Below are 24580 nucleotides of genomic sequence, written 5' to 3' on the forward strand. Positions count from 1 at the left end.
TCCTATATCCAGCCTACCCACTTCCCTGTCTCATACCCCTCCATTCTCACCTCTGTCATTTCCCACTAACCCCCATTCCCTTGTCCCACCCTTAACATAATCCCAAAGCCTTATCCCAGCAGTGTTCCCAGTGCCTCATCCCAGTGCCTCATCCCAGTGCCTTATCCCAGTGCCTCACCCAATACCTTATCCCAGTGCCTTATCCCAGTGCCTCATCCCAGTGCCTGTCGCGATCTTGTCCATCCCCTGGCTCATTTAAGGTAAGAAGTTATTTGCGAATGGCGGCTGTCCCATATTTCAGACTGGTGCTTGGCAAAGGAAAACTCATTCCGTGTAACCACGGTTCTGAATGACTGATCTTTGACTTATTGTTCCTGTCTCCCAGCACTGATGTATGCCAGTATTTTTGGGAATGTCTCTGCGATTATCCAGCGATTATATTCCGGCACCGCCCGTTACCACACCCAGATGCTCCGAGTGAAGGAATTTATTCGCTTCCATCAGATTCCCAATCCACTGCGGCAGAGATTGGAGGAGTATTTTCAGCATGCCTGGTCATACACCAATGGGATTGACATGAATGCGGTAAGTAGGGAATGGCTATGGGGCAGAGATTGGGAGCACAACACACAACGGACAGATCGACAAAGGCTGAGAGGAATTTTGTGCTTTATCCAGGGCGAGGTAATCATTGTAACTGATCACTCCAAACCCAGCGATGACTTTATACAATTTCATTGCTTCCAGGGCAGCAGGATTCATCATCGTACTGTTGAAATTCTTTTGCAAATTTTCTCGAGGGCTAATTTTTGATTTTCAGGGTTTCTCCTCACTCGCTCCTATATTTGCTGAAAAATAGCAAACTTTGTCTTAACTGGCGTCTTAATCTTCCGGCGCTCTTGGTAAACTGGCAAAAAGGCCCTCAAATACCTCTGTCTGCTCAATGTCTGAGTATTGATTCTGTAAGTAAAGTCTAACAGCAATGTATATGCCCCCTGCATTACATTTCTATTGTTTCCTGTGTGTTTTGATATCGGTTTTAGGAGGTATGTTGATGTTTTTACATAGATACTTTTTTTAGGAACATTAATATCTAGAAATCAGAAATCACATGACAGTAGGTTATCGTCCAACAGGTTGATTTCAAATCACAAGCTTTCGGAACGCAGCCCCTTCATTGTGTGCAGTGAGAGGGCAGCAGACACAGACACAGAGTTTATCAAATTAAAAATCACACAACACCAGGTTACAATGCAACAGGTTTAATTGGAAGTATTTTGCCAGCTTTCAGCGTGCTGCTCCTTCGCCAGGTAACTCATGGAGCAGGATCAAAAGCACATGGAATTTATAGCAAAAGATCACAGTGTGATGCAACTGATGCGAGATACTGAACAAACCGAGATTGCTGTTCAGTCTTTCATCCTTTAGAATGGGTTGCAGGTTTCGGCTCATTAATATGTAAATCCCAGAACTACTTTGAAGTCACATTCTTGAGATAACTGGAAACAGAACAGTCTGACCCTAGACTGGGACACAGACAGACTCTAACCTCACACCTTTAACGCATCGTCTGAGCTGAGATGTCACCTATTTTTATAAAAGCTTGCGTTATCTCCAGAATGTGACTTAAAACAAGTTCTGGGATTTACATATTAATGAACCAAAACCCGCAATCCATTCTAAAAGATGAAAGACTTAACAGCAATCTCAGTTGTTCAATATATCGCATCAGTTGCATGACACTGTGATCCTTTGCTCTAAAGTTTGCATCCTCTGGTCCTGTCCCACAGTTACCTGACGAAGGAACAGCGCTCCGAAAGCTTGTACTTCCACATCAACCTGTTAAACTGTGACCTGCTGTTGTGTGATTTTTCAACTTTGACCACCCCAGTCCAACCAGCACCTCCACATCACAGAGTTTCTAGACAGAGAGATCCAAAGATCATACAAGTGGTGTGAGTGGAGGGTCAGATAATCCATCCCTGCAGGTGACCAAGAGTGTTAGACAGTGTGTAAAATGTCTACAGGCAATGTCAGTGCCTCGTTGTCATGACAATCAGGCAGAGCGATAGGAATATCTCAGGAATAGGAATTGTAGGTCTGAGGTATTGTTCAGAATATGTCTTAGAGTTTTAACTTAGAATCAGGCTGGTTTTATTCTGAAAACTGGTATTTATAAGATGCCATAATTGACTGACTGTGACTACAAATCGTGTGATTTTTGAACAAAATAGAATGTATCTGCAAATAAACAAACATCTTGGATGAAATGATTCACCCCATGGATTTATATGTACGGACGTGTACAAGCGTGTGTGTGTGTGTGAGGAAGTGTAATAATTAATTAATACAGTTTTGATTTACTTAAGATATAGAGACCATAACAATTTATCAAGGTGATGGTGTCAAAACTGGGCAGGAAGGAAGACTATAACCTGGTGTCGTGTCACTTTGGACTTTGCCCCACCCTTGACCACATCATGTCTCGGAGATTCAGAGTTTACAGCGGTTAGGTGGACCTGGTCATTATCCAGAATATTTGACCAGCCATACATGCTGATTAATGAAAAGGTTTGGTGTGCTGCATGGTAACAATGTCGTCTCTGCTTGTGCTGACATAGCAGCTTTTGGACTCACGTAGGCAGAGTTTGAGGAATTCATCAAAAATGCACAATAATCCTTGTCATCCATTAAAGACACAACACACGATGAAAGCTTTAATCTCCGAGACATGATGTGGAGGTGTCAGTGTTGGACAAGGGTGGGACAAAGTCCAACGTGACACGACACCAGGTTATAGCCTTCCGTCCTGCCCAGTTTTGACACCATCACCTTGATAAATTGTTATGGTCTCTATATCTTAATTAATTGGTACAATTTTCAATTACTTATTACACTCTCTCACACACTCATGCACATGCACATACATATAAATCTGTGGGGTGAATCATTTCATCCAAAATATTTGTTTATTTGCAGATACATTCTATTTTGTAGTCACAGTATTTATATTGGCACAAATCAATGTTAGTAATATACACTTTGTAACAAAAAAAAAGACAGAAACTTCCACGCAAAAGCCATGATGTAAAACATACTTTTGCAGATTAGTGAGGCCTAATGGCACAAAGTCTACACTGACCCTCTGAACAGCAAACCACTCAGACCCATTCCCCAACCCTATTACTCTACAGCTACCCCTGACTAATGCACCCTACACATCCCGGAACACTATGGGCAATTTAGCTTGGCCCATTTACCTAACCTGCACATCTTTGATTTGTGGGAGGAAACTGGAGCACCCAGACATGACACAGGGAGGATGTACAAGCTCCACATAGACAGTTACCCCAGGCTGGAATCGAATGCAGATTACTAACGCAACCACAGCATCTCAAGTAATTCACAGTATGTGAATCACTTTGAGGTATGACAACACATGAAAACAGTAGCAGCCACTAAATTTTCACCCAGATAGTAGCTCCTGAACTTCTACAGCCTTAAACTAGAGACTCCACACTCTTTTGCAAGGAATCATTACCTCAGTGATTTTGTGTTTTCTTGTAGACTGGTGGCTGAGTACTCTTTTGTTGAAATGTTTAATACCTCTCCCCACTGCAGCCCCTCTCTCCCCAATGTACTCCCTCTCCCTACCACATCCTCTCTCCCTATTACACCCCGTCTCTCTCTCTCTCTCTCTCAGAAGAGAATCATACTGTTCCTTATAGAGCATCTCTTACCAATCCTGACAGTTCCACATTCAGAGAGTCATCAAGTCAGAGTAAAACAGAAACAAGCCCTTCAACCCAATGCTGACAAATGGACACCAAACTACATCAATCCCATTAATCTGCACTCACTTGGTCCATAGCCTACAATGGGACCCCATGATTGGAATTTCCTGGGCATTTTGGGGCCTTTATGGTGGGGAGGGGGTTATTGGGTGAATCCACTTGCTCTCCCTCTGGTGTTTGAGTATTGCTGGAGAACTTCCCACCTGCTTTCTCCAGCAACACCCAAAAAAACCTGCTGCCAACATTCTCACTTACTCCATGGGTTGTTCACTTTCATCGTTACAAACTCAGCGACCATCCCCTGAATCACACCCTTCTCTAGGTTCTGACCTTTCTCCCATCACGCCCTCTCCAACCACGGCTTGCCCCTGAGGCACACTCCCCACTTCCCTCAACCCCATTCCCAGGGAGATACCAGCAGTTATTGTCAATGCCGTGGAGCAAGGAAACCGCACAGGCACAAGCAGTGCCCAGCTACCAAAAAAGAGAACGTTTTACCTCCGTCACTTGTAGAAAATGTGCAGAAAGAGTCCACAGACACAGAACAGCAAGAAGTCAACTAACTACTTATTCAAGGATTTCATGAGGTAGAACTTAGAACGTGACAGGATAGTACAGCCCTTTGACCCTCGATGTTGCGCCAACTTGTGGAACCAATCTGAAGCCCATCTAACCTACACCATTCCACTCTCATCCGTATGTTTATCCAATGACCAGTTAAATGCCCTTAAGTTGACAAGAACAGGCTACAACAGAAGAAAAGTGTCCATAAAGGGGGATTCAGTGACCCACCTCCAGCATTTTGGCATGAAGATATTTATGACAGTGGACATTACATTAATATTAAAGTTTGAAATAGTTGCATGTCAAATTATATTATTCAATAGTGTGCCACAGGTGAAGACACACAGTTTGTAACCTACAACAAGGGAACTGCATGGTTTAGGAGGAATCCCAGCTCAGATGGAAGGTATGCCACACGGAATCAGATAAGTTAGGTCTTTCTACTCTTGAGAGTGAATGCATGCTTTGACCTCAACCTTCATCCAATGACAGAAAGGGTTAAATTAATCAAAGGAAAGAAACAAATGGTCAGGGAAAAGCAGATCAAAGGGAAATTTTTTAAAAACCGATCAAAGAACAATTCGGCTTCCCAGATGTCTGGTGGATCGCAGTAGAGGACAGGATCCGTTGAGATTACAGATGTTGGCAAAGGAAACGTATCTCAGGCCTTTATTCCTGATGAAGGGCGTTTGCCCGAAACGTCGATTTCGCTGCTCGTTGGATGCTGCCTGAACTGCTGTGCTCTTCCAGCACCACTAATCCAGAATCTGGTTTCCAGCATCTGCAGTTATTATTTTCACCTTGTCTCATGCTGTCAGGGAGAGATCGTGGACAGCGAGCCATTGGCTATGACAGAATCAGGGTATTACTCAAATATGTTGCCTCTCGACAGTATACCCCCACACCGTAAGCCTGTATCTCCCACCATAACCTTTGATGTGGCTTGCTGGGAATCGAAGTAGAATACGATCCCAGCTCCCCATTCTCCACAGCACTGTGGTAACTCTGCTCCTGTCTACTGCTCACTGGAGGGCTTCCCAGGCTCTTGAAGAATTCTTACCTTTGATGAGCAATATGAATGATTTCAGCCTTATTATAGCTTTTCACGATGAACCCTGCTAATCGTACCTTTGATCAATAGTTTCCATTTCCTTACTGAATGAATCCCAATGCCTTTGGCTTTAATAACGATTCCTGTTATTTGAATGGATTTACAAAATGAATCCCATTTTTCATGACTCCATGAGTCCCAATAATTCCACAGATTTCCCTGGATAGTTCACACTGCCTGTGGCTCAGCTAATAATTCCCGTAGTTTTCATGGTTTATTTGGGCTGGGTCTGGGGTTGAACATGCTCTTTCTCCATTGTTTACTGTTGTTTAAGTAATGGATCTCAGTCCTATTCTGTGACCTCATAATCACCTAACGTCCTCCTTCCATTAGGCCTGGTCTGTTTAAGTTTCTAAATTGCCCCTTTGTTCCCTTAATTCTGGCTTTGCAACATTGCTAGATCGGAAACGTCATTTAAATGGCTTCTTCAGTGCTGGAGTTCCCTGATTACAGTCATGCCCTGTCGTGCCCTATAGTGACAATGTTCAGTCTGAGCTGGAAGCAAATGGTTTTCACTTCTAACTTTTCCCAGCTGGATTATTGCACCATTTTAAAGTGATCCCTTGATCACTGGTCCTTTTAACCTTCACCCACAGAGCCTCGGACCTCTGCTCACGTACTGACTGAAAATCCAACTCAGAACCACTCCTGCAGCTCACTGCCTCACGATAGAGCCCGGACTAGTTTTGGAATGGCCAATACTCCAACTCTTGGGAGTTGCTGAATCTCCCAATGCAGACCATCTCTTAACCAGACAATTAATAATGCTGGAGATCACAGCGGGTCAGGCAGCATCCATGGAGAGAGAGAAAGCTAATGTTTCCAATCTAGATCACTCTTCGTCAGAGCAGTCTCTTACCAGGACTGGATTATATTTTACAACGGACTGTGGATTCCTTGTCTTGTACAATCTGACCATGAATTTATTTTCCAGCAGCATTCTTTAGGGTTCTGCTCTTTCAATGTGCATGAGCTGCTTTCTGAAAGCTTTGTCTGATGATTCTTATAACCTTGACCTTTTCGCTGTCTAGCCGTCTGGCTGGCACCGGGTGCTCTGGTGAGTCCCCACCCACCCATCTGGTGGATTGCTGCCCTCTTCTTCCCTGACAACCTGCAGCCAAACCACCCCAGGGCCTAATGAGGAGGGGCTGCTGTATTAAACAAGGAGTAGCTTATCACACACTATCAGCTCGGGCACGGTGGCTCAGTGGTTAGCACCGCTGCCTCACAGCACCAGGGACCCAGGTTCGATTCCAGCCTCAGGGGACTGACTGTGTGGAGTTTGCACATCCTCCCTGTGTTTGCGTGGGTTTCCTCCGGGTGCTCCGGTGTCCTCCCACAGACCAATGATGTGCAGGTCAGAGTGGGCTGGCCATGCTAAATTGCCCCATATTGTGCAGGCTAGAGTTGAATGGCCATGGGGAATGCAGGGTTACAGGGCATGCATGATGCACTTTGGGGACTCCATGGACTGGATGTGTCTATCCCCACTGTCGGGATCATACAAGTTACATTAGTATGACAGACGTTGTCACTGACACCATGAGGGAGACCTCCATGTTAGATCCTTACGGCTTCAAATTCCAAAACTGCTCTCTTGCTCGAGTCTGCATATGACATCATTGTGTTTCATGCTCTCCCCAGCATTAACTCTTTCAGACCCTTATTGAAATTACTCCACACAGGCCGGTACCCCATCACCATGTCCCCCTTTTTTTACAGGTGGAGAGACAGTTACACAGCAGTTACACGGACAGTTACACGGACAGTTACACAGCAGTTACACGGACAGTTACACGGACAGTTACATAGCAGTTACACGGATAGTTACACGGACAGTTACACAGCAGTTACACGGACAGTTACACGGACAGTTACATAGCAGTTACACGGACAGTTACACAGACAGTTACATAGCAGTTACACGGATAGTTACACGGACAGTTACACAGCAGTTACACAGACAGTTACACGGACAGTTACACGGACAGTTACATAGCAGTTACACGGATAGTTACACGGACAGTTACACAGCAGTTACACGGACAGTTACACGGACAGTTACACGGCTCCCTCAGAGTGAACAGAACCTCCGACACTCCTGGTTTTTTTTAAAAAGAGCCCTCCGTGACCCCCTCCCGGGCCGGACAAATGAACACCTGGCATCGAAGGAGTAAATGTGCCGGAGGGCAGGGTCCTTCAGACCGAGCAGGAGCGGGTGGACACCCGACTGGATTTCCCCCAGAATTTGAAGATGGGGTAGAAGTTGCTCACTGGCAATGAAGGGCGGGACGTTGGAAATCACAACCCTCTGGGCCGTGACCTGCAGTGGGTCAATGGGCAGATGTGTCCTGCCCACAGTGAGCTCCCTCTCCACGGCCAGGTGGACCGCCTGCTCGGTCTTGAGGGAGAATACAGCCTTCCCGTACATGCGGGCCGCAGCGACGATGGCCAGTGGGCCGACCACACCAGCCATGGCCTTGCTGTGGGCCTCGATAGACATGTTGGGATGGGGATAGGCCTTTACCCCCAGGCATTTAGTCAGGTGCCTGAAGGGGATCGGGATTGCAGCTGGGGCTGGAGCAGCCGAGCCTGAGGCAGCAGCTGGGCCTGATATTTCAGAGCTTACCGCTTTATGCTGCTGGGTGATCCCAGATATTCTTCCTCTGCGTGAGCCTCAGGCGATGGCAGTCACAACACTGGGAGGCTGGGGCAGTGACAGCAACAGTCCTGGGTGTTGGTGGGCCCAGGCAGCTGCAGTGGAGCAAGTCGAGGTAGTCCCAAGCAGCAGCAGCAGCAGCAGACCCAGGTGTAGGTGGGGCCCCAGGCAGCAGCAGTGGAAGTAGGCCCCAAGCAGCAGCAGTGCTAAGGTGTAGGCAGGGCCCAGGCTGCAGTGGGAGGTGTAGGCCCAGGCAGCAGCAATGGAGGTAGGCCCCAAGCAGCAGCAGTGCTGATGTGTAGGCAGGGCCAGGCTGCAGTGGGAGGAGCAGGCCCAGGCAGCAGCAGTGGAGGTAGGCCCAGGCAGCAGCAGTGCTGAGGTGTAGGCAGGGCCCAGGCTGCAATGGGAGGTGTAGGCCCAGGCAGCAGCAGTGGAGGTAGGCCCAGGCTGCAGCAGTGCTGAGGTGTCGGCAGGGCCCAGGTTGCAGTGGGAGGTGTAGGCCCAGGCAGCAGCAGCGGTGGTGGTGTTGGTAGCAGCTGCCTGCGCCGCTGAGCACAGCTCAAACTAAAGATAATAAACAGAAAGAAACCCAGAAAAAATAACCACAACAAACAATACAGAAAACCAGAAATCAAAGAAGTCTACCGGGAACAAGAGAGAAAAAAAACTCTGCTCCTTCATAGAAACCCGACAGCAGCAACACACGGGCTGTGGCCCAGACAGTACAGAGTCAGTCACCTTCCTCACACAAAATGGAGAGTCCTTCACCACTGACCCAGCTCCCTCAGAGGCAGCTCTCAGAGTGAGCAGAACCTCTGACACTCCTGGTTATCTCTGTCAGCCAGGGCTCCCTGACTGAGCCGCAATCAGGGAACTCCTATTCTGTGAGGTGTCCTGGCAGACCTTGTTACAATCACTGCACTTACCCCCCTACACAAAAGCCTGAGAGGGGTCTTGTGGCTCAGTTTCAGGGTCCCTACTGAGTTGGAGGCCCACCGATTGGAGAGATGTCTGATAAGATTTGTGGGCAGCTTGACTCTAAAGTATTTACCACATCCTGAAGACCGCTGAGCCTGCCGATGGGGTGACAGTGTGTTGTTTTGTGCTACCAATCATCTTTATTTGACTGGGACTAAGGGTCTATTTGTTTTAACATGGTGGAGAATCAACTATTAACAAGAAAAGACTGTTGTCTTCACAAGTCCTAGTTGATTGCAATTAGGCACACCTTACATTAGCTACTCAGACATTGTTGCTAAGATATGAGGAGATTCAATGATTGAAGTGATTTGTGGTGGGTTATTTTATAAAAGGATTATGAGGAGGCCTGTGGGTCTAGATCTGCTCTGCACAGGACCGACAACAGACAGATGCTTCAGCGGGTATTTCAGATTACATTGAACAGATATATTCTAAAGAGAATTAAAATCTCCAAGGAATAGACCCACCAGCTGTGGTTAACTCAAAATGTTAGTGTTTTCACCTCAAAAGAGAAGCATACGATTGTGTGGACAGATCGGAACACTGGCCCGGGAACAGTGAAGAGGGAAGAATGAGAGTGTGAGAGAGAGAACACTCGTCAGTGCAGTGACGGTTACTATCCCTCTCAGATTCCATGGGGGGCTGAACTACCTCAGGACAGTTTTGAGTGAACAGCTGATTGAGGCTGACAGAGCAGATTGCTCACACTCAGAAAGATCCGGAACTGGCTCTCTGGCTTCAGACAGAATTTGCTTTAATTGTGAAAGATTCGAGTGAGGAATAAAGTCTGTCGCTGAGGTTAGCGGTTCTCAGCTGTTCCAACATCAGCAGCTTTCTCTCTGCATGAAGGTTATGTCTGACCCTCAACCCACTGGCCATGCTCCTCACCCACTGGCACTACTCCTCACCCACTGGCACTACTCCTCACCCACTGGCCATGCTCCTCACCTACTGGCACTGCTCCTCACCCACTGGCAGTGCTCCCCATCCATTGGTAGTGCTCCCCACCCACTGGCAGAGCTCCTCACCCACTGGCAGTGCTCCCCACCCACTGGCAGAGCTCCTCACCCACTGGCAGTGCTCCTCACCCACTGGCTCTGCTCCCCACCCACTGGCAGAGCTCCTTACCCACTGGCAGTACACCCCACCCACTGGCAGAGCTCCTCACCCACTGGCAGAGCTCCTCACCCACTGGCAGTGCTCCCCACCCACTGGCAGAGCTCCTCACCCACTGGCACTACTCCTCACCCACTGGCAATGCTCCCCACCCACTGGCAGAGCTCCTCACCCACTGGCACTGCTCCCCACCCACTGGCAGTGCTCCCCATCAATTGACAGTGCTCCCCACCCACTGGCACTACTCCTCACCCACTGGCCATGCTCCTCACCCACTGGCACTGCTCCTCACCCACTGGCAGTGCTCCCCATCCATTGGTAGTGCTCCCCACCCACTGGCAGAGCTCCTCACCCACTGGCAGTGCTCCCCACCCACTGGCAGAGCTCCTCACCCACTGTGAGTGCTCCTCACCCACTGGCTCTGCTCCCCACCCACTGGCAGAGCTCCTTACCCACTGGCAGTACACCCCACCCACTGGCAGAGCTCCTCACCCACTGGCAGAGCTCCTCACCCACTGGCAGTGCTCCCCACCCACTGGCAGAGCTCCTCACCCACTGGCACTACTCCTCACCCACTGGCAATGCTCCCCACCCACTGGCAGAGCTCCTCACCCACTGGCACTGCTCCCCACCCACTGGCAGTGCTCCCCATCAATTGGCAGTGCTCCCCACCCACTGGCAGAGCTCCTCACCCACTGGCAGTGCTCCCCACCCACTGGCAGAGCTCCTCACCCACTGGCACTGCTCCCCACCCACTGGCAGTGCTCCCCATCAATTGGCAGTGCTCCCCACCCACTGGCAGAGCTCCTCACCACTGGCAGAGCTCCTCACCCTCTGGCAGTGCTCCCCACCCACTGGCAGAGCTCCTTACCCACTGGCAGTGCTCCCCACCCACTGGCAGAGCTCCTTACCCACTGGCAGTGCTCCCCACCCACTGGCAGAGCTCCTCACCCACTGGCACTGCTCCCCACCCACTGGCAATGCTCCCCATCAATTGGCAGTGCTCCCCACCCACTGGCAGAGCTCCTCACCCACTGGCAGTGCTCCCCACCCACTTGCAGTGCTCCCCACCCACTGGCAGAGCTCCTTACCCACTGGCAGAGCTCCCCACCCACTGGCAGAGCTCCCCACCCACTGGCAGTGCTCCCCACCCACTGGCAGAGCTCCTCACCCACTGGCACTACTCCTCACCCACTGGCCATGCTCCCCACCCACTGGCAGAGCTCCTCACCCACTGGCAGAGCTCCCCACCCACTGGCAGAGCTCCTCACCCACTGGCAGTGCTCCCCACCCACTGGCAGAGCTCCTCACCCACTGGCAGAGCTCCCCACCCACTGGCAGTGCTCCCCACCCACTGGCAGAGCTCCTCACCCACTGGCACTACTCCTCACCCACTGGCCATGCTCCCCACCCACTGGCAGAGCTCCTCACCCACTGGCAGAGCTCCTCACCCACTGGCAGTGCTCCCCACCCACTGGCAGAGCTCCTCACCCACTGGCAGAGCTCCTCACCCACTGGCAGTGCTCCCCACCCACTGGCAGAGCTCCTCACCCACTGGCAATGTTCCTCACCCACTGGCAGCCCATGTGCATTTGGACATCCAGTGAGGAACATGTCAGGTTCGACCATGATGCACCCCACGGTTGAATAACCTCCCTGTGTATCTTGGCTGTTGGCAGTGATTGGGTGTGGAGACAGTGACTGCACAAACTGATGGAATAATTATCCCGAGCAGCTTTTTCAGGAGCAGGGATCTGGTCACACTGGAACATTTAGGGAGGGAGAGGGTAGATAATGAAAGGAGGGGTTAGGGAATGGAGGAAGGACATGCAATCATAGAATCCCTGCAGTGTGGGGGCAGGCCATTCAGCCCGTTGAGTCCACACCAAACCTCAGAAGAGCATCCTGCCCAGGCCCAATCCCCTAACTCACCTAGCCTGAGCATCCCTGAACACTATGGGACAGTTTGCCATGGCCGATCCACCCTAACCTGTACATCATTGGATCGAGGGAGGAAACCCATGCAGATACAGGGGAGAACAGGCAAACTCCACACAGTCTCCTGAGGCTGGAATCGAACCCAGGTCCCTGGCGCTGTGAGGCAGCAGTGCTAACCACTGAGCAACCGTGCCATGAAGGAGATAATTGTTGTGAAAGGATTAATGTTCGTGGTGTACATTGACTTCACCCATTCCACCAAGGTCTCACACAGTCTCACTTTCAGCTCTGGACCAGCTCCAATGTTCCAGTAATTACTTCTTTCTTGTGATATTTCCTGCCAGTTGGTGGGGCGTATTGCCAGTCTATCTACAGATGGAACCATCTTGCTATCCAAGAAGCAGGTCTCATCTGTAGATACTGTCTGGGGATGAATCAATAATCACTCAGTAGACCCAAGACAAAGGACAGGAAGATTAGTGGCAACAATCCCCATGAAACAAGTCCACGTTCTGGTAAAACAGGGGGCTATCAGGTGAGGTCATCAAGGGTGTTCTGTGTCACCATGAGAGGCACTACAGAGGTGGTACAGTATGGTGTGTGTTGCATTGCATGGCATCAGTATTAACGAGAGACCCCAGGGCCCTGAGATCAAACATGAGCAAGGAGTGAGAGGAGCCTTAACCGAGGATAAGGAACCAGCGCCCTCAAACACAGCCCAGGAAAACTAAAGGGCATGTTCGTAGCGAGATTATCCTAAAGGGGAGAATAAAGCATCGCCCCCACCCTGCCACCCCGCAGCGTGAGATCAGAAGAGAGGAGATTTGCTGACAACTGCACAATGTTCAGCATCATTCAGAACTCCTCAGATAATGAAGCACTTTCAGGTTTAAGCTGGTTGAGTGGCAACTATCATTCCTGTGAGGAACACATTGCCAGGTAATGACTGTCTCCAACAAGAGAGATTGTCATCAAAACACTCAGGGCATACAATGGCATTACCATTGCCAGCTCCTCCATAACCTGGGGGTTACTATTAACCACAGACAGAACTGGACCAGCCTCATAAATACACTGGTTAGAACAACAGGGAACTCTACGGTGAGTGACACACTGCACAGGACTGGGGCAACTCCAACTCCTTCACATTATCCAGAACAGTGAGATTAGACAGTGATTAACATGGGGAGGGGGGAAATGGGAGGGAGTGGGGAGGGGGGATAGTGAGTGGGAAATGGGAGGGAGTGGGGAGGGGGGGTTAGTGCTTTGATTTACTCAAATATGGGAACGTAATTCAGTCAGAAACTAAAAATGTTTTGGAAGCAAAACCAGAAATTGCTGTTGAAACCCGTCAGGTCTCTCAGCAACTGTGGAGAGAGAGAGCAGAGTGAACATGCTGGGTCCAGTGATCCTTCCTCAGAAATGTGAGACTCCGGTAAAAGTCCTTTTTGATGCTGAAGGTGAGGTTTTGGGGGTTGGGGGAAGGGAGGTGTGAGATGGTAGGTTGGAGGTGGGACCTAAAAAGAGGGAAGTGATGAGGGTAGGTAAGCAAGGGGATCATTGATATAGGCCAAAACCGAACAGAATCTGAACACGTGATAATGAGAGCTGTGAGTACTGAGACAGGGCTGGCTCTACTCAAGGTCACCCATGTGATAACAGGACTGGATGTGGGGCTGGGTGGATCACACAGACGGATGGAATCACCCTCAAACAATATTGAATACACTGTTGAGTCCCAGAGACTGCTGGGTCCCCAGGTCGGGAATGAGACGCTGATATTGTTGGTTATACTGAGCTTCACTGGAGCACTGCAGCTAGCCAGGGACCCCGAGATGTTAGCCAGGGACCCCGAGACGTTAGTCAGGGACTGAGACGTTAGCCAGGGACCCCAAGACGTTAGTCAGGGACTGAGACGTTAGCCAGGGACCGAGACGTTAGCCAGGGACCCCGAGACGTTAGTCAGGGACTGAGACATTAGCCAGGGACCCCGAGACGTTAGTCAGGGACTGAGACATTAGCCAGGGACCGAGACGTTAGCCAGGGACTGAGACATTAGCCAGGGACCCCGAGATGTTAGCCAGGGACCCCGAGACGTTAGTCAGGGACTGAGACATTAGCCAGGGACCGAGACGTTAGCCAGGGACTGAGACGTTAGCCAGGGACCCCGAGACGTTAGTCAGGGACTGAGACGTTAGCCAGGGACTGAGACGTTAGCCAGGGACCCCGAGACGTTAGTCAGGGACTGAGACGTTAGCCAGGGACTGAGACGTTAGCCAGGGACCCCAAGACGTTAGCCAGGGACTGAGACGTTAGCCAGGGACTGAGACGTTAGCCAGGGACCCCGAGACGTTAGTCAGGGACTGAGACGTTAGCCAGGGACTGAGACGTTAGCCAGGGACCCCAAGACGTTAGCCAGGGACTGAGACGTTAGCCAGGGACCCCAAGACGTTAGTCAGGGACTGAGACGTTAGCCAGGGACTGAGACGTTAGCCAGGGACCCCGAGACATTAGCCAGGGACCCCGAGACGTTAGCCAGGGACCCCGAGACATTAGCCAGGGACTGAGACGTTAGCCAGGGACCGAGACGTTAGCCAGGGACCCCGAGACGTTAGCCAGGGACTGAGACGTTAGCCAGGGACCCCGAGATGTTAGCCAGGGACTGAGACGTTAGCCAGGGACCCCGAGACGTTAGCCAGGGACCCCGAGACGTTAGCCAGGGACTGAGACGTTAACCAGGGACCCCGAGACGTTAGCCAGGGACCCTGAGACATTAACCAGGGACCCCAAGATGTTAGCCAGGGACCCCGAGACGTTAGCCAGGGGCCCCGAGACGTTAGCCAGGGACCCCGAGATGTTAGCCAGGGACCCCGAGACGTTAGCCAGGGACTGAGACGTTAGCCAGGGACCGAGACGTTAGCCAGGGACTGAGACGTTAGCCAGGGACCCCGAGACGTTAACCAGGGACCCCGAGACGTTAGCCAGGGACTGAGACGTTAACCAGGGACCCCGAGACGTTAGCCAGGGACCCTGAGACATTAACCAGGGACCCTGAGATGTTAGCCAGGGACCCCGAGACGTTAACCAGGGACCCTGAGACGTTAGCCAGGGACTGAGACGTTAGCCAGGGACCGAGACGTTAGCCAGGGACCCTGAGATGTTAGCCAGGGACCCCGAGATGTTAGCCAGGGACCCTGAGACGTTAGCCAGGGACTGAGACGTTAGCCAGGGACTGAGACGTTAGCCAGGGAACATGCCCCTGTGCTGAAATGGACGACTGGAAACTCAGGCTGATTTTTACAGAGAGGAGTTAGTGTTCTGCAAAGTGGTTACCCAAATTGTCTAACAGTTACAACCCATTGACCCCCACAGTTACCTTGACCATACATCCTCAACGATCTGCTTCCTGTAAGGACTCAACTCCATTCTCCCAGTTTCTGTATCTCCGGCACATCTGTCCTGATGATACCACCTTCCATGGAGTTGGGGGGCCCTCAGAAATGTCGACCTATTTCCCTCACCTGAGGTAGACAGGGCCCTTAGCTGCGTCTGATTTATTCCCCACACCTCTGCCCTCACCACCCTCCCACCCCCATCCTCACTTCCCATCCCAGCAGCGCCTGACTCCATTAGCTGCCATTTCCAGTGAGATGATACACACTCCCCACCCCCGTCAACATTCCACAGGGACTATACCCTCTGGGACCCACCCTGGTCCACTCCTCCTCCATTCCCAATACCTGCCCCCCACTTCCCCCTCCCCCATATTCCTGATGAAGGGCTTATACCCGAAATGTTGACTCCCCTGCTCCTCGGATGCTGCCTGACCTGCTGTGCTTTTCCAGCACCACACTCTTTCACTCTGTGACTCTCCAGTATCTGCAGTCCTCCCCCCTCCCCCCAGCCCCATGGTACGTTTCCTTGTTTACCCCTCCCCTCCTCGCTGTGCAAGGCTCCAAACAAACGTTCCAGGTGAAGCAGCAATGGACCCCCCCACTCCAGTGGTTACTGTGTTCTGTGCTCACAGCGTGATCCCCTCTCCACTGAGGCTGGGTGATGGCCTCACCAAACATCTACAACACGCCCACAAACACAACCCTGACTTTCCAGCTGCCTGCCCCATTACACCCCCCACCCTGCTCCCTGGCTGAGACTCCCCCCACCCTGTCCCCTGGCTGAGAGCCTCCCACCCCTGTCCCCTGGCTGAGATTCCCCCCTCCACCCTGTTCCCTGGCTGAGACTCCCCCCACCCTGTTCCCTGGCTGAGACTCCCCCCACCCTGTTCCCTGGCTGAGACTCCCCCCACCCTGCTCCCTGGCTGAGACTCCCCCCACCCTGTCCCCTGGCTGAGAGCCTCCCACCCTGTCCCCTGGCTGAGATTCCCCCCCCCACCCTGTTCCCTGGCTGAGACTCCCCCACCCTGTTCCCTGGCTGAGACTCCCCCCACCCTGTTCCCTGGCTGAGACTCCCCCCACCCTGCTCCCTAGCTGAGACTCCCCCCACCCTGTCCCCTGGCTGAGAGCCTCCCACCCTGTCCCCTGGCTGAGATTCCCCCCTCCACCCTGTTCCCTGGCTGAGACTCCCCCCACCCTGTTCCCTGGCTGAGACTCCCCCCACCCTGTTCCCTGGCTGAGACTCCCCCCACCCTGTTCCCTGGCTGAGACCCCCGCACCCTGTTCCCTGGCCAATACCTTGGTCTCAGACTCGCTGCCGTGCTCCAGTGAAGCTCAGTGTAAGCTGGAGAAACAGCCCCTCACTCTCTGCCTGGGGACCCTGCAGATTTAGGGCTCTCCACCTTTATCTCAGCTGCGATCAGTTCTGATCGAGCCTCGGAACATTAACCCTGCTTTCTCCCTACAGGCCTGTCGAGTTTCCCCAGCAATTTCTCTTTTTGATTCAGATTTCCAGCAGCCACATTTCCTTGATTTATTGTAATGTCCCCGGAATGTTGCCCCTTTTTACTGGAAGTGACTGGGTCCTGTCTCTCTCTCTCTCTCTCTCTCTCTCGGTTCAGGTGTTGAAAGGCTTCCCGGAATGCTTGCAGGCCGACATTTGCCTGCACCTGAACAGGAGCCTCCTCCAGAACTGTAAGGTCTTCAGGGGGGCCAGCCCGGGCTGCCTGAGGGCCCTGGCGATGAAGTTCAAGACCACACATGCTCCTCCTGGTGACACTCTGGTCCATTATGGCGACGTATTGACTGCGCTCTACTTCATATCCCGTGGCTCTATCGAGATCCTGCGTAACGATGTGGTGGTAGCCATCTTGGGTACGTCAGCCTCCTCGCTGTTAGAGTTTGGGATGGTCTTCCTGTTGGGGGCAGTGGGTGGGCACCATCGGACACAGGGGACGAACGGGCTCAGACACCACAGTTCACAAAAGCTGCAGAAAAGATTTTGTTTTACGAATTCACTCACTTCTGTGGCCGGGCCAGCATTTATTACCCGTCCCTAATTACCCAGGGGGCAGTTAAGAGACAACCACGTTGCTGTGGGTCTGGAGTCACATGTAGGCCAGGCCAGGTAAGGAGGGCAGATGTCATTCCCTGAAGGACATTAGTGAACCAGATGGTTATTTCTGATGGTGGTTCAGTGGTCATCTTGAGAACTTTAACTCCAGACTTTGCACTGAATTCAAATTCCACCATCCGCCTTGGCAGGATTCAAATCCAGGTCCCACAGAACATTAGCTGGGTTTCTAGTTTAATAGTCCAGCGATAATAGCACCACTGTCTTCCCCTAAAGAAAATATTTAAATTTGGATCTTCCCCTGTAGTAAAAGAGCCCAGGATGGACTGGGGGTGGGGTGGGGGTGGGGGTGGGGTTGGGGGTGGGGGTGGGAGTGGTGTGACTTGGTAAGAGATCGGGATTTCTGTTGCTGTCCCACCACAGCTTCACAAAGTCGGGCCCTGGATCCAACTGTCTTCAAACCTTTTAATGAACCTCCCTCCAACAGAAGACCGTAAGCAGAGGGTGTTCCCTGATGATCGCACCACACAGTTTGACCCTGACTCTGCAGCACCTGATAAGAGATGTACAGCACGGAAACAGACCCATCAATCAAACCCATCCATGCCAACCAGAGAGGCCAACCCCATCTATTCCCACCTGCCAGCACCCAGCTCATATCCCTCCAAACCCTCCCTATAGATTTACAAGGATGTTGCCAGGGTTGGAGGGTTTGAGCTACAGGGAGAGGCTGCACAGGCTGGGGCTATATTCCCTGGAGCGTCGGAGGCTGAGGGGTGACCTTATAGAGGTTTACAAAATTATGAGGGGCATGGATAGGATAAAGAGGCAAAGTCTTTTCCCTGGGATCAATGCCTTTTAAATGTTGCAATTGTACCAGCCTCCACCCTTCCTCATTCCATACACGTACCACCCTCTGTGTGAAAAAGTTGCCCCTTAGGTCTCTTTTATATCTTTCCCCTCTCACCCTAAATCTATGCCCTCTAGTTCTGGACTCCCGACTCCAGGGAAAAGACGTGGCCTATTTATCCTATCAATGCGCCTCATGATTATGTAAACCTCTATAAGGTCAGCCCTCAGCCTCCGACGCTCCAGGGAATACAGCCCCAGCCTGTGCAGCCTCTCCCTGTAGCTCAAACCCTCCAACCCTGGCAGCATCCTTGTAAATCAATAGGGAGGGTTTGGAGGGATATGAGCTGGGTGCTGGCAGGTGGGAATAGATGGGGTTGTTTTTCAGACTGGAGGCCTGTGACCAGTGGAGTGCAGTCCTCATTTTCGGCGGATTGTTAGCCCAGCAGATGTTTCGAGGATCTTCAGGCAGATTGGAGAAATTGGATCTGATTTCCTAGAGGAGATGGAGATGGGGTTTGATGGAATGGTTAAGAATCATGAGGGATCAGGTCGGAATAGATAGGGAGCAACAGTTCCCATTGATGGAAGGATTGAGAATCAGACAGCACCACCGAGAGGTTCTCAGGAAAACATGGAGAGGGTGGTGGGGTCAGTTCAATCAAGAGGGAATTGGATGAGAACCTGAAAAGGAAGACTGTGCAGTGTTATGGGGAAAGAGTGGGCGAGTGGCTAGAATTGGATTGCTCCTTCAGAGAGCCAGTGAAAACATGATGGGCTGAATGGCCTGTTTCTGTGCTGTAGCCAGTCTGTAATGGATTTCACAATGACCCAGCCAGGGTGGTGAATCTCCATGATGCTCGGCAGATGGGATTCGCTGTGGGATGTGTGAATGGTTGCAATTTGGGAGAGCAACTAAAGCAAGACTGTGCATCCGAAACGGCAGGACTTTCAAAGTGGGGACAATCAGGGAGAGATTGACAACCCTTGGCCCAGGGTGGCAGGGCACATTGGCAAGGTGGGTAGACAAACAGGAATACAAGGTGAAAGCAAAGGGATTGTACAACAAATTCACAAATCACTGGCTCAGCCCCAGCCCCATGTGCAACTTTGTAAAAGACAGCAAACCCTCAGCCAGCTCCAGCAGCCTGTTACCGGGGATGAGGGAGCTGAAAGGTTTCACACTGTTCCTCCTGGAACAGAAGAGATAGAGAGAGCTAAAGGATAGAGGCTTCCCGGATTATAAAGTTGCAGAGATTTACAGCACAGAAATAGGCCCTTAGCTCCAATCGTCCACATTGACCAGATTTCCCAAAGTAAGCCAGGCCCATATCCCCAGCCACCAACCAGATTCATTCCTCCCACTGACCAACCAGGTCCTACCCTCTGCCTGCCTTCACCTATCCCCACTTCACCACCTGCCCCCAACACCCTCTTTATCTGCAGCTTCCCCAACACCCACCTCCAGTCCAGAAAAAGGGTTACACCTGAAATATTGACTTCTTCACCTCCTGATACTGCCTGCCTTGCTGTGTCCCTCTCCCTCCTGATGCTGCCTGCCTTGCTGTGTCCCTCTCCCTCCTGATACTGCCTGCCTTGCTGTGTCCCTCTCCCTCCTGATGCTGCCTGCCTTGCTGTGTCCCTCTCCCTCCTGATACTGCCTGCCTTGCTGTGTCCCTCTCCCTCCTGATGCTGCCTGCCTTGCTGTGTCCCTCTCCCTCCTGATACTGCCTGCCTTGCTGTGCCCCTCTACCTCCTGATGCTGCCTGCCTTGCTGTGCCCCTCTCCCTCCTGATGCTGCCTGCCTTGCTGTGCCCCTCTCCCTCCTGATGCTGCCTGCCTTGCTGTGTCCCTCCCTCCTGATGCTGCCTGCCTTGCTGTGTCCCTCTCCCTCCTGATGCTGCCTGCCTTGCTGTGTCCCTCTCCCTCCTGATACTGCCTGCCTTGCTGTGCCCCTCTCCCTCCTGATACTGCCTGCCTTGCTGTGTCCCTCTCCCTCCTGATACTGCCTGCCTTGCTGTGCCCCTCTCCCTCCTGATACTGCCTGCCTTGCTGTGTCCCTCTCCCTCCTGATGCTGCCTGCCTTGCTGTGCCCCTCTCCCTCCTGATACTGCCTGCCTTGCTGTGTCCCTCCCTCCTGATACTGCCTGCCTTGCTGTGTCCCTCTCCCTCCTGATGCTGCCTGCCTTGCTGTGCCCCTCTCCCTCCTGATACTGCCTGCCTTGCTGTGTCCCTCTCCCTCCTGATACTGCCTGCCTTGCTGTGTCCCTCTCCCTCCTGATACTGCCTGCCTTGCTGTGCCCCTCTCCCTCCTGATGCTGCCTGCCTTGCTGTGTCCCTCTCCCTCCTGATACTGCCTGCCTTGCTGTGCCCCTCTCCCTCCTGATACTGCCTGCCTTGCTGTGTCCCTCTCCCTCCTGATACTGCCTGCCTTGCTGTGTCCCTCTCCCTCCTGATGCTGCCTGCCTTGCTGTGTCCCTCTCCCTCCTGCTTGTCCTCCTCCTTATCTCTCTAAACCTTTCCTATTCATGCTTCTGTCCAAATATCTTTTAAATGTTGTAACCACACCCTGCATCTACCACTTCCTCTGGGAGGTGATTCCACATTTTGATCACCTTGCTATAGGAAGGATGTTATGAAACTAGAGAGAGGGCAGAAAAAAATTGACAATGCTGTAGCCAGGACTCAGTGGCAATTATCGGGATTTATCGGGAGAGGTTGGACAAGCTAGGACCATTTTAAATTTAAAGTGTAGGAGACTGAGATCTTGTAGCAGTGTATAAGATCAGGAGAGGCCTGAATTGGGTGAACGCACTCAGTCATTTTCCCAGGGTTGGGGAATCGAGGACTAGAGGGGGTCAGTTTCAGGTTGGAGGGGTAAGTATAAAAGGGAACCTGAGGGGCAATGTTATTTACACAGAGGGTGGTACGCAGATGGAATAAGCTGCCAGGGAAGTGGTTGGGGTGGGTACATTAACAACATTTAAAAGGCATTTGGACAAATACATGGATAGGAAAGGATTAGAAGGATATGGGCCCAGTGCAGGGAAATGAGGTCAGAGTGGGTGGACATTTTGGTCAGCATGGACCAGTGTGGGCCGAAGGGCCTGTCTCTGTGCTGTAGGACTCTATGACTCTCTGTGACATATAAACTACTCTCAGTGGGAAACAAATTGTCCCTCAGGTCCCTTTTAAATCTATCCCCTCTCACCTTAAATGTTTGTGCTCCAGTTTTGAATCCCACACCCTGGGGAAAAGACCTTTACTACTCACCTTCTTTATGATCCTTGTAATTTTATAAACCTCTACAAGTTCACCTCTCAACCTCCTATGCTCAAGGAAAAATAACCCCAGCCTCTCCTTATAACTCAAACCTTCCCAGTCCTGGTAACATCCTTGTACATCTTTTCTGTACCCTGTCCAATGTAATATCCTTCCCAAAGCATTGTCATCAGAACAGTACGCCAAAGGTGGCCTGACCAAAGTCCTGTACAACCATAGCACGATGTGCCAACTCCTGTACTGAAAGGTGTGACCAATGAAGACAAGTGAGCCAAATGCCTTCTTCCCTACCCTGTCTACCCGTGACACCACCTTCAAGGGACTATGTACCTGAACCCCTCTGTTCAACAGCCCTCCACACCGCCCTTCTGTGTAAGTCCTACCCTGGATTGCTTTACCAAAGTCCAAAAGCCTCACATTTATCAAAATAAAAATTCATCCACCATCCATTGGCCCATCGGATTAAGATCCCTTTGTTCTCTTAGATATCCTTCTTCACTGTCCATTATGGCACCAATTTTGGTGCCATTGTTATAGTCAGATTCAAGAGAGCTGAGCTTTCCAAAATGGAGGAGAAGACACTAACTCGGGATCCCAAGTTAGATTTTAGGATCTTGAGAATGCTAGCAATGGCTGCTGGGGAGCTAAATGATTAGATTAGATTCCCTACAGTGTGGAAACAGGCCCTTCGGCCCAACCGGTCCACACCGACCCTCTGAAGAGCAACCCACCCAGACCCATTACCCCTGACTAATGTCAGCTAACTCTATGGGCAACATAGCATGGCCAGTTCACCTAACCTGTACATCTTTGGACTATGGGAGGAAACCGGAGCACCTGGAGGAAACCCACACAGACACAGGGAGAATGTGCAAACTCCACACAGACAGTCGCCCGAGGCTGGAGTTGAACCCAGGTCCCTGGCGCTGTGAGGCAGCGGTGCTAACCACTGAGCCACCGTGCCGCTGAGGACCAAGCTATCCTGCTCAAGCAGGTCCTTACTCTCGTGGGGAGGGCATGTGACAATTTTCAAGCCTTGGTTTGGGGTGTCAGTGGGAAAATGCTTGTGAAGCACTGAGATGGATTAAATAAAATGGTTCTGCTTTCTGGCAAAAACCAAAGACCACTGATTCAAACTGATCGGTAAAAGATCTAGCAGATTGCTTTCCTCACCCAGAGAGTTGCCAGTCTGAAATAGTCGGCTGGGAAAGGTGGTTGGAATTGTTACGTAACTAATTTCCAAAAGGACTTCGACCACATCTTGAGGATGAGGAATACACGGGCAGTAAGTAGGAATATGGGACTAAACGTGACTTCCCTTACAAAGAACCCCCAATGTGAGCTCAGCAAAATGTACCACACGTTTGGAACAGAAGGGTGGGGGTCCCACAGATCTGCTCCAAGGGTAAAGAAGAAATCCTTCAATCGATGGGCTGAATGACCTGCTCCTGTTTCTGAAAAAGATCCGGAATGAGACATGAATGTGAGATGTCCCCCCTAGACGTGACAGTGCTCCCCCCTGAGCCAGACCCTCCCCCCCGAGCCAGACCCTCCCCCCTGAGCCAGGCCCTCCCCCCCGAGCCAGACCTTCCCCCCCGAGCCAGACCTTCCCCCCCCGAGCCAGACCCTCCCCCCTGAGCCAGACCTTCCCCCCCTGAGCCAGACCCTCCCCCCTGAGCCAGACCTTCCCCCCCGAGCCAGACCCTTTCCCCCTGAGCCAGACCCTTCCCCCCTGAGCCAGACCCTCCCCACTGAGCCAGACCCTCTCCCCTGAGCCAGACCCTCCCCCCCTGAGCCAGACCCTCCCCACTGAGCCAGACCCTCCCCACTGAGCCAGACCCTCCCCCCTGAGCCAGACCCTCCCCACTGAGCCAGACCCTCCCCCCTGAGCCAGACCCTCCCCACTGAGCCAGGCCCTCCCCCCTGAGCCAGACCCTCCCCACTGAGCCAGACCCTCCCCCCTGAGCCAGACTCTCTGATCATTGTGTGGTCCCAGTGCAGAGGTTTGATATATTTGGTTTTTGTTTATTATTCCAGGGAAGAACGACACGTTTGGAGAACCGATCAGCCTTTACGCCAGGCCAGGGAAATCGAACTCTGACGTCCGGGCTCTAACATACTGTGATTTACACCGGATCCTGCGAGATGATCTGCTGGAGGTTCTCGACATGTACCCCGACTTCTCCAACAAATTCTGGACCAATTTGGAGATCACGTTCAATCTCAGAGATGTGAGGTTTAATCCTTCCCATGTTTTGTTTCAATGAATGCAGCACAATAACTGTACACAACCTCCCTCACCCATCTCTGTGCTGTTTAACCTGGTGTGACGCAGTGTTCCCCCAGTCCGTCTGTGTCATAAAGTACACCTCACTCTCTCTGTATCCCAATGTATGGCCAGTCTGCCTGTATCCCAGTGTACACCCTGTCTGTATCAGTGTACATCCTGTCTGTGTCTCAGTGTACACCCAGTCTGCCTGTATCCCAGTGTACACCCAGTCTGTATCACAGTGTACATCCTGCCTGTGTGTCAGTGTACACCCAGTCTGCCTGTATCTCAGTGTACACCCTGTCCATCTATGTTTCAGTATACAGAAGATTGCCTGTGTCCCAGTGTACACCAGTCTGCCTGTATCCCAGTGTCAATGCATTCGGTCTGTATCCCAGTATACTCTCAGTCTGCCTGTATCTCACTGTACACATAGTTTGTCTGTGTCCAAGTGTGCGCCCAGATGGCTTATATCCCAATGTACACCCAGCCTTCTGTGTTCCAGTGTACACCCAGTTTCTCTGTCTCCCACTGTACACCCATTCTCTCCA

General features: G+C 51.6%; 1 protein-coding gene across 1 annotated transcript; it reads left to right on the forward strand.

Moving 5' to 3' along the window:
• Positions 1-385: 385 nt before the first annotated feature.
• Positions 386-23991, forward strand: LOC132809916 (potassium voltage-gated channel subfamily H member 6-like; the record flags this gene model as incomplete). Its single annotated transcript, XM_060822600.1, has 3 exons — positions 386-585; positions 17178-17430; positions 23798-23991. Coding segments are annotated over 3 exons (647 nt in total), but the record flags the coding sequence as incomplete, so codon positions are not given.
• Positions 23992-24580: the final 589 nt, after the last annotated feature.

This window comes from Hemiscyllium ocellatum, unplaced genomic scaffold (genome assembly GCF_020745735.1).
Source record: "Hemiscyllium ocellatum isolate sHemOce1 unplaced genomic scaffold, sHemOce1.pat.X.cur. scaffold_1409_pat_ctg1, whole genome shotgun sequence".
NCBI classification, from domain to species: domain Eukaryota; kingdom Metazoa; phylum Chordata; class Chondrichthyes; order Orectolobiformes; family Hemiscylliidae; genus Hemiscyllium; species Hemiscyllium ocellatum.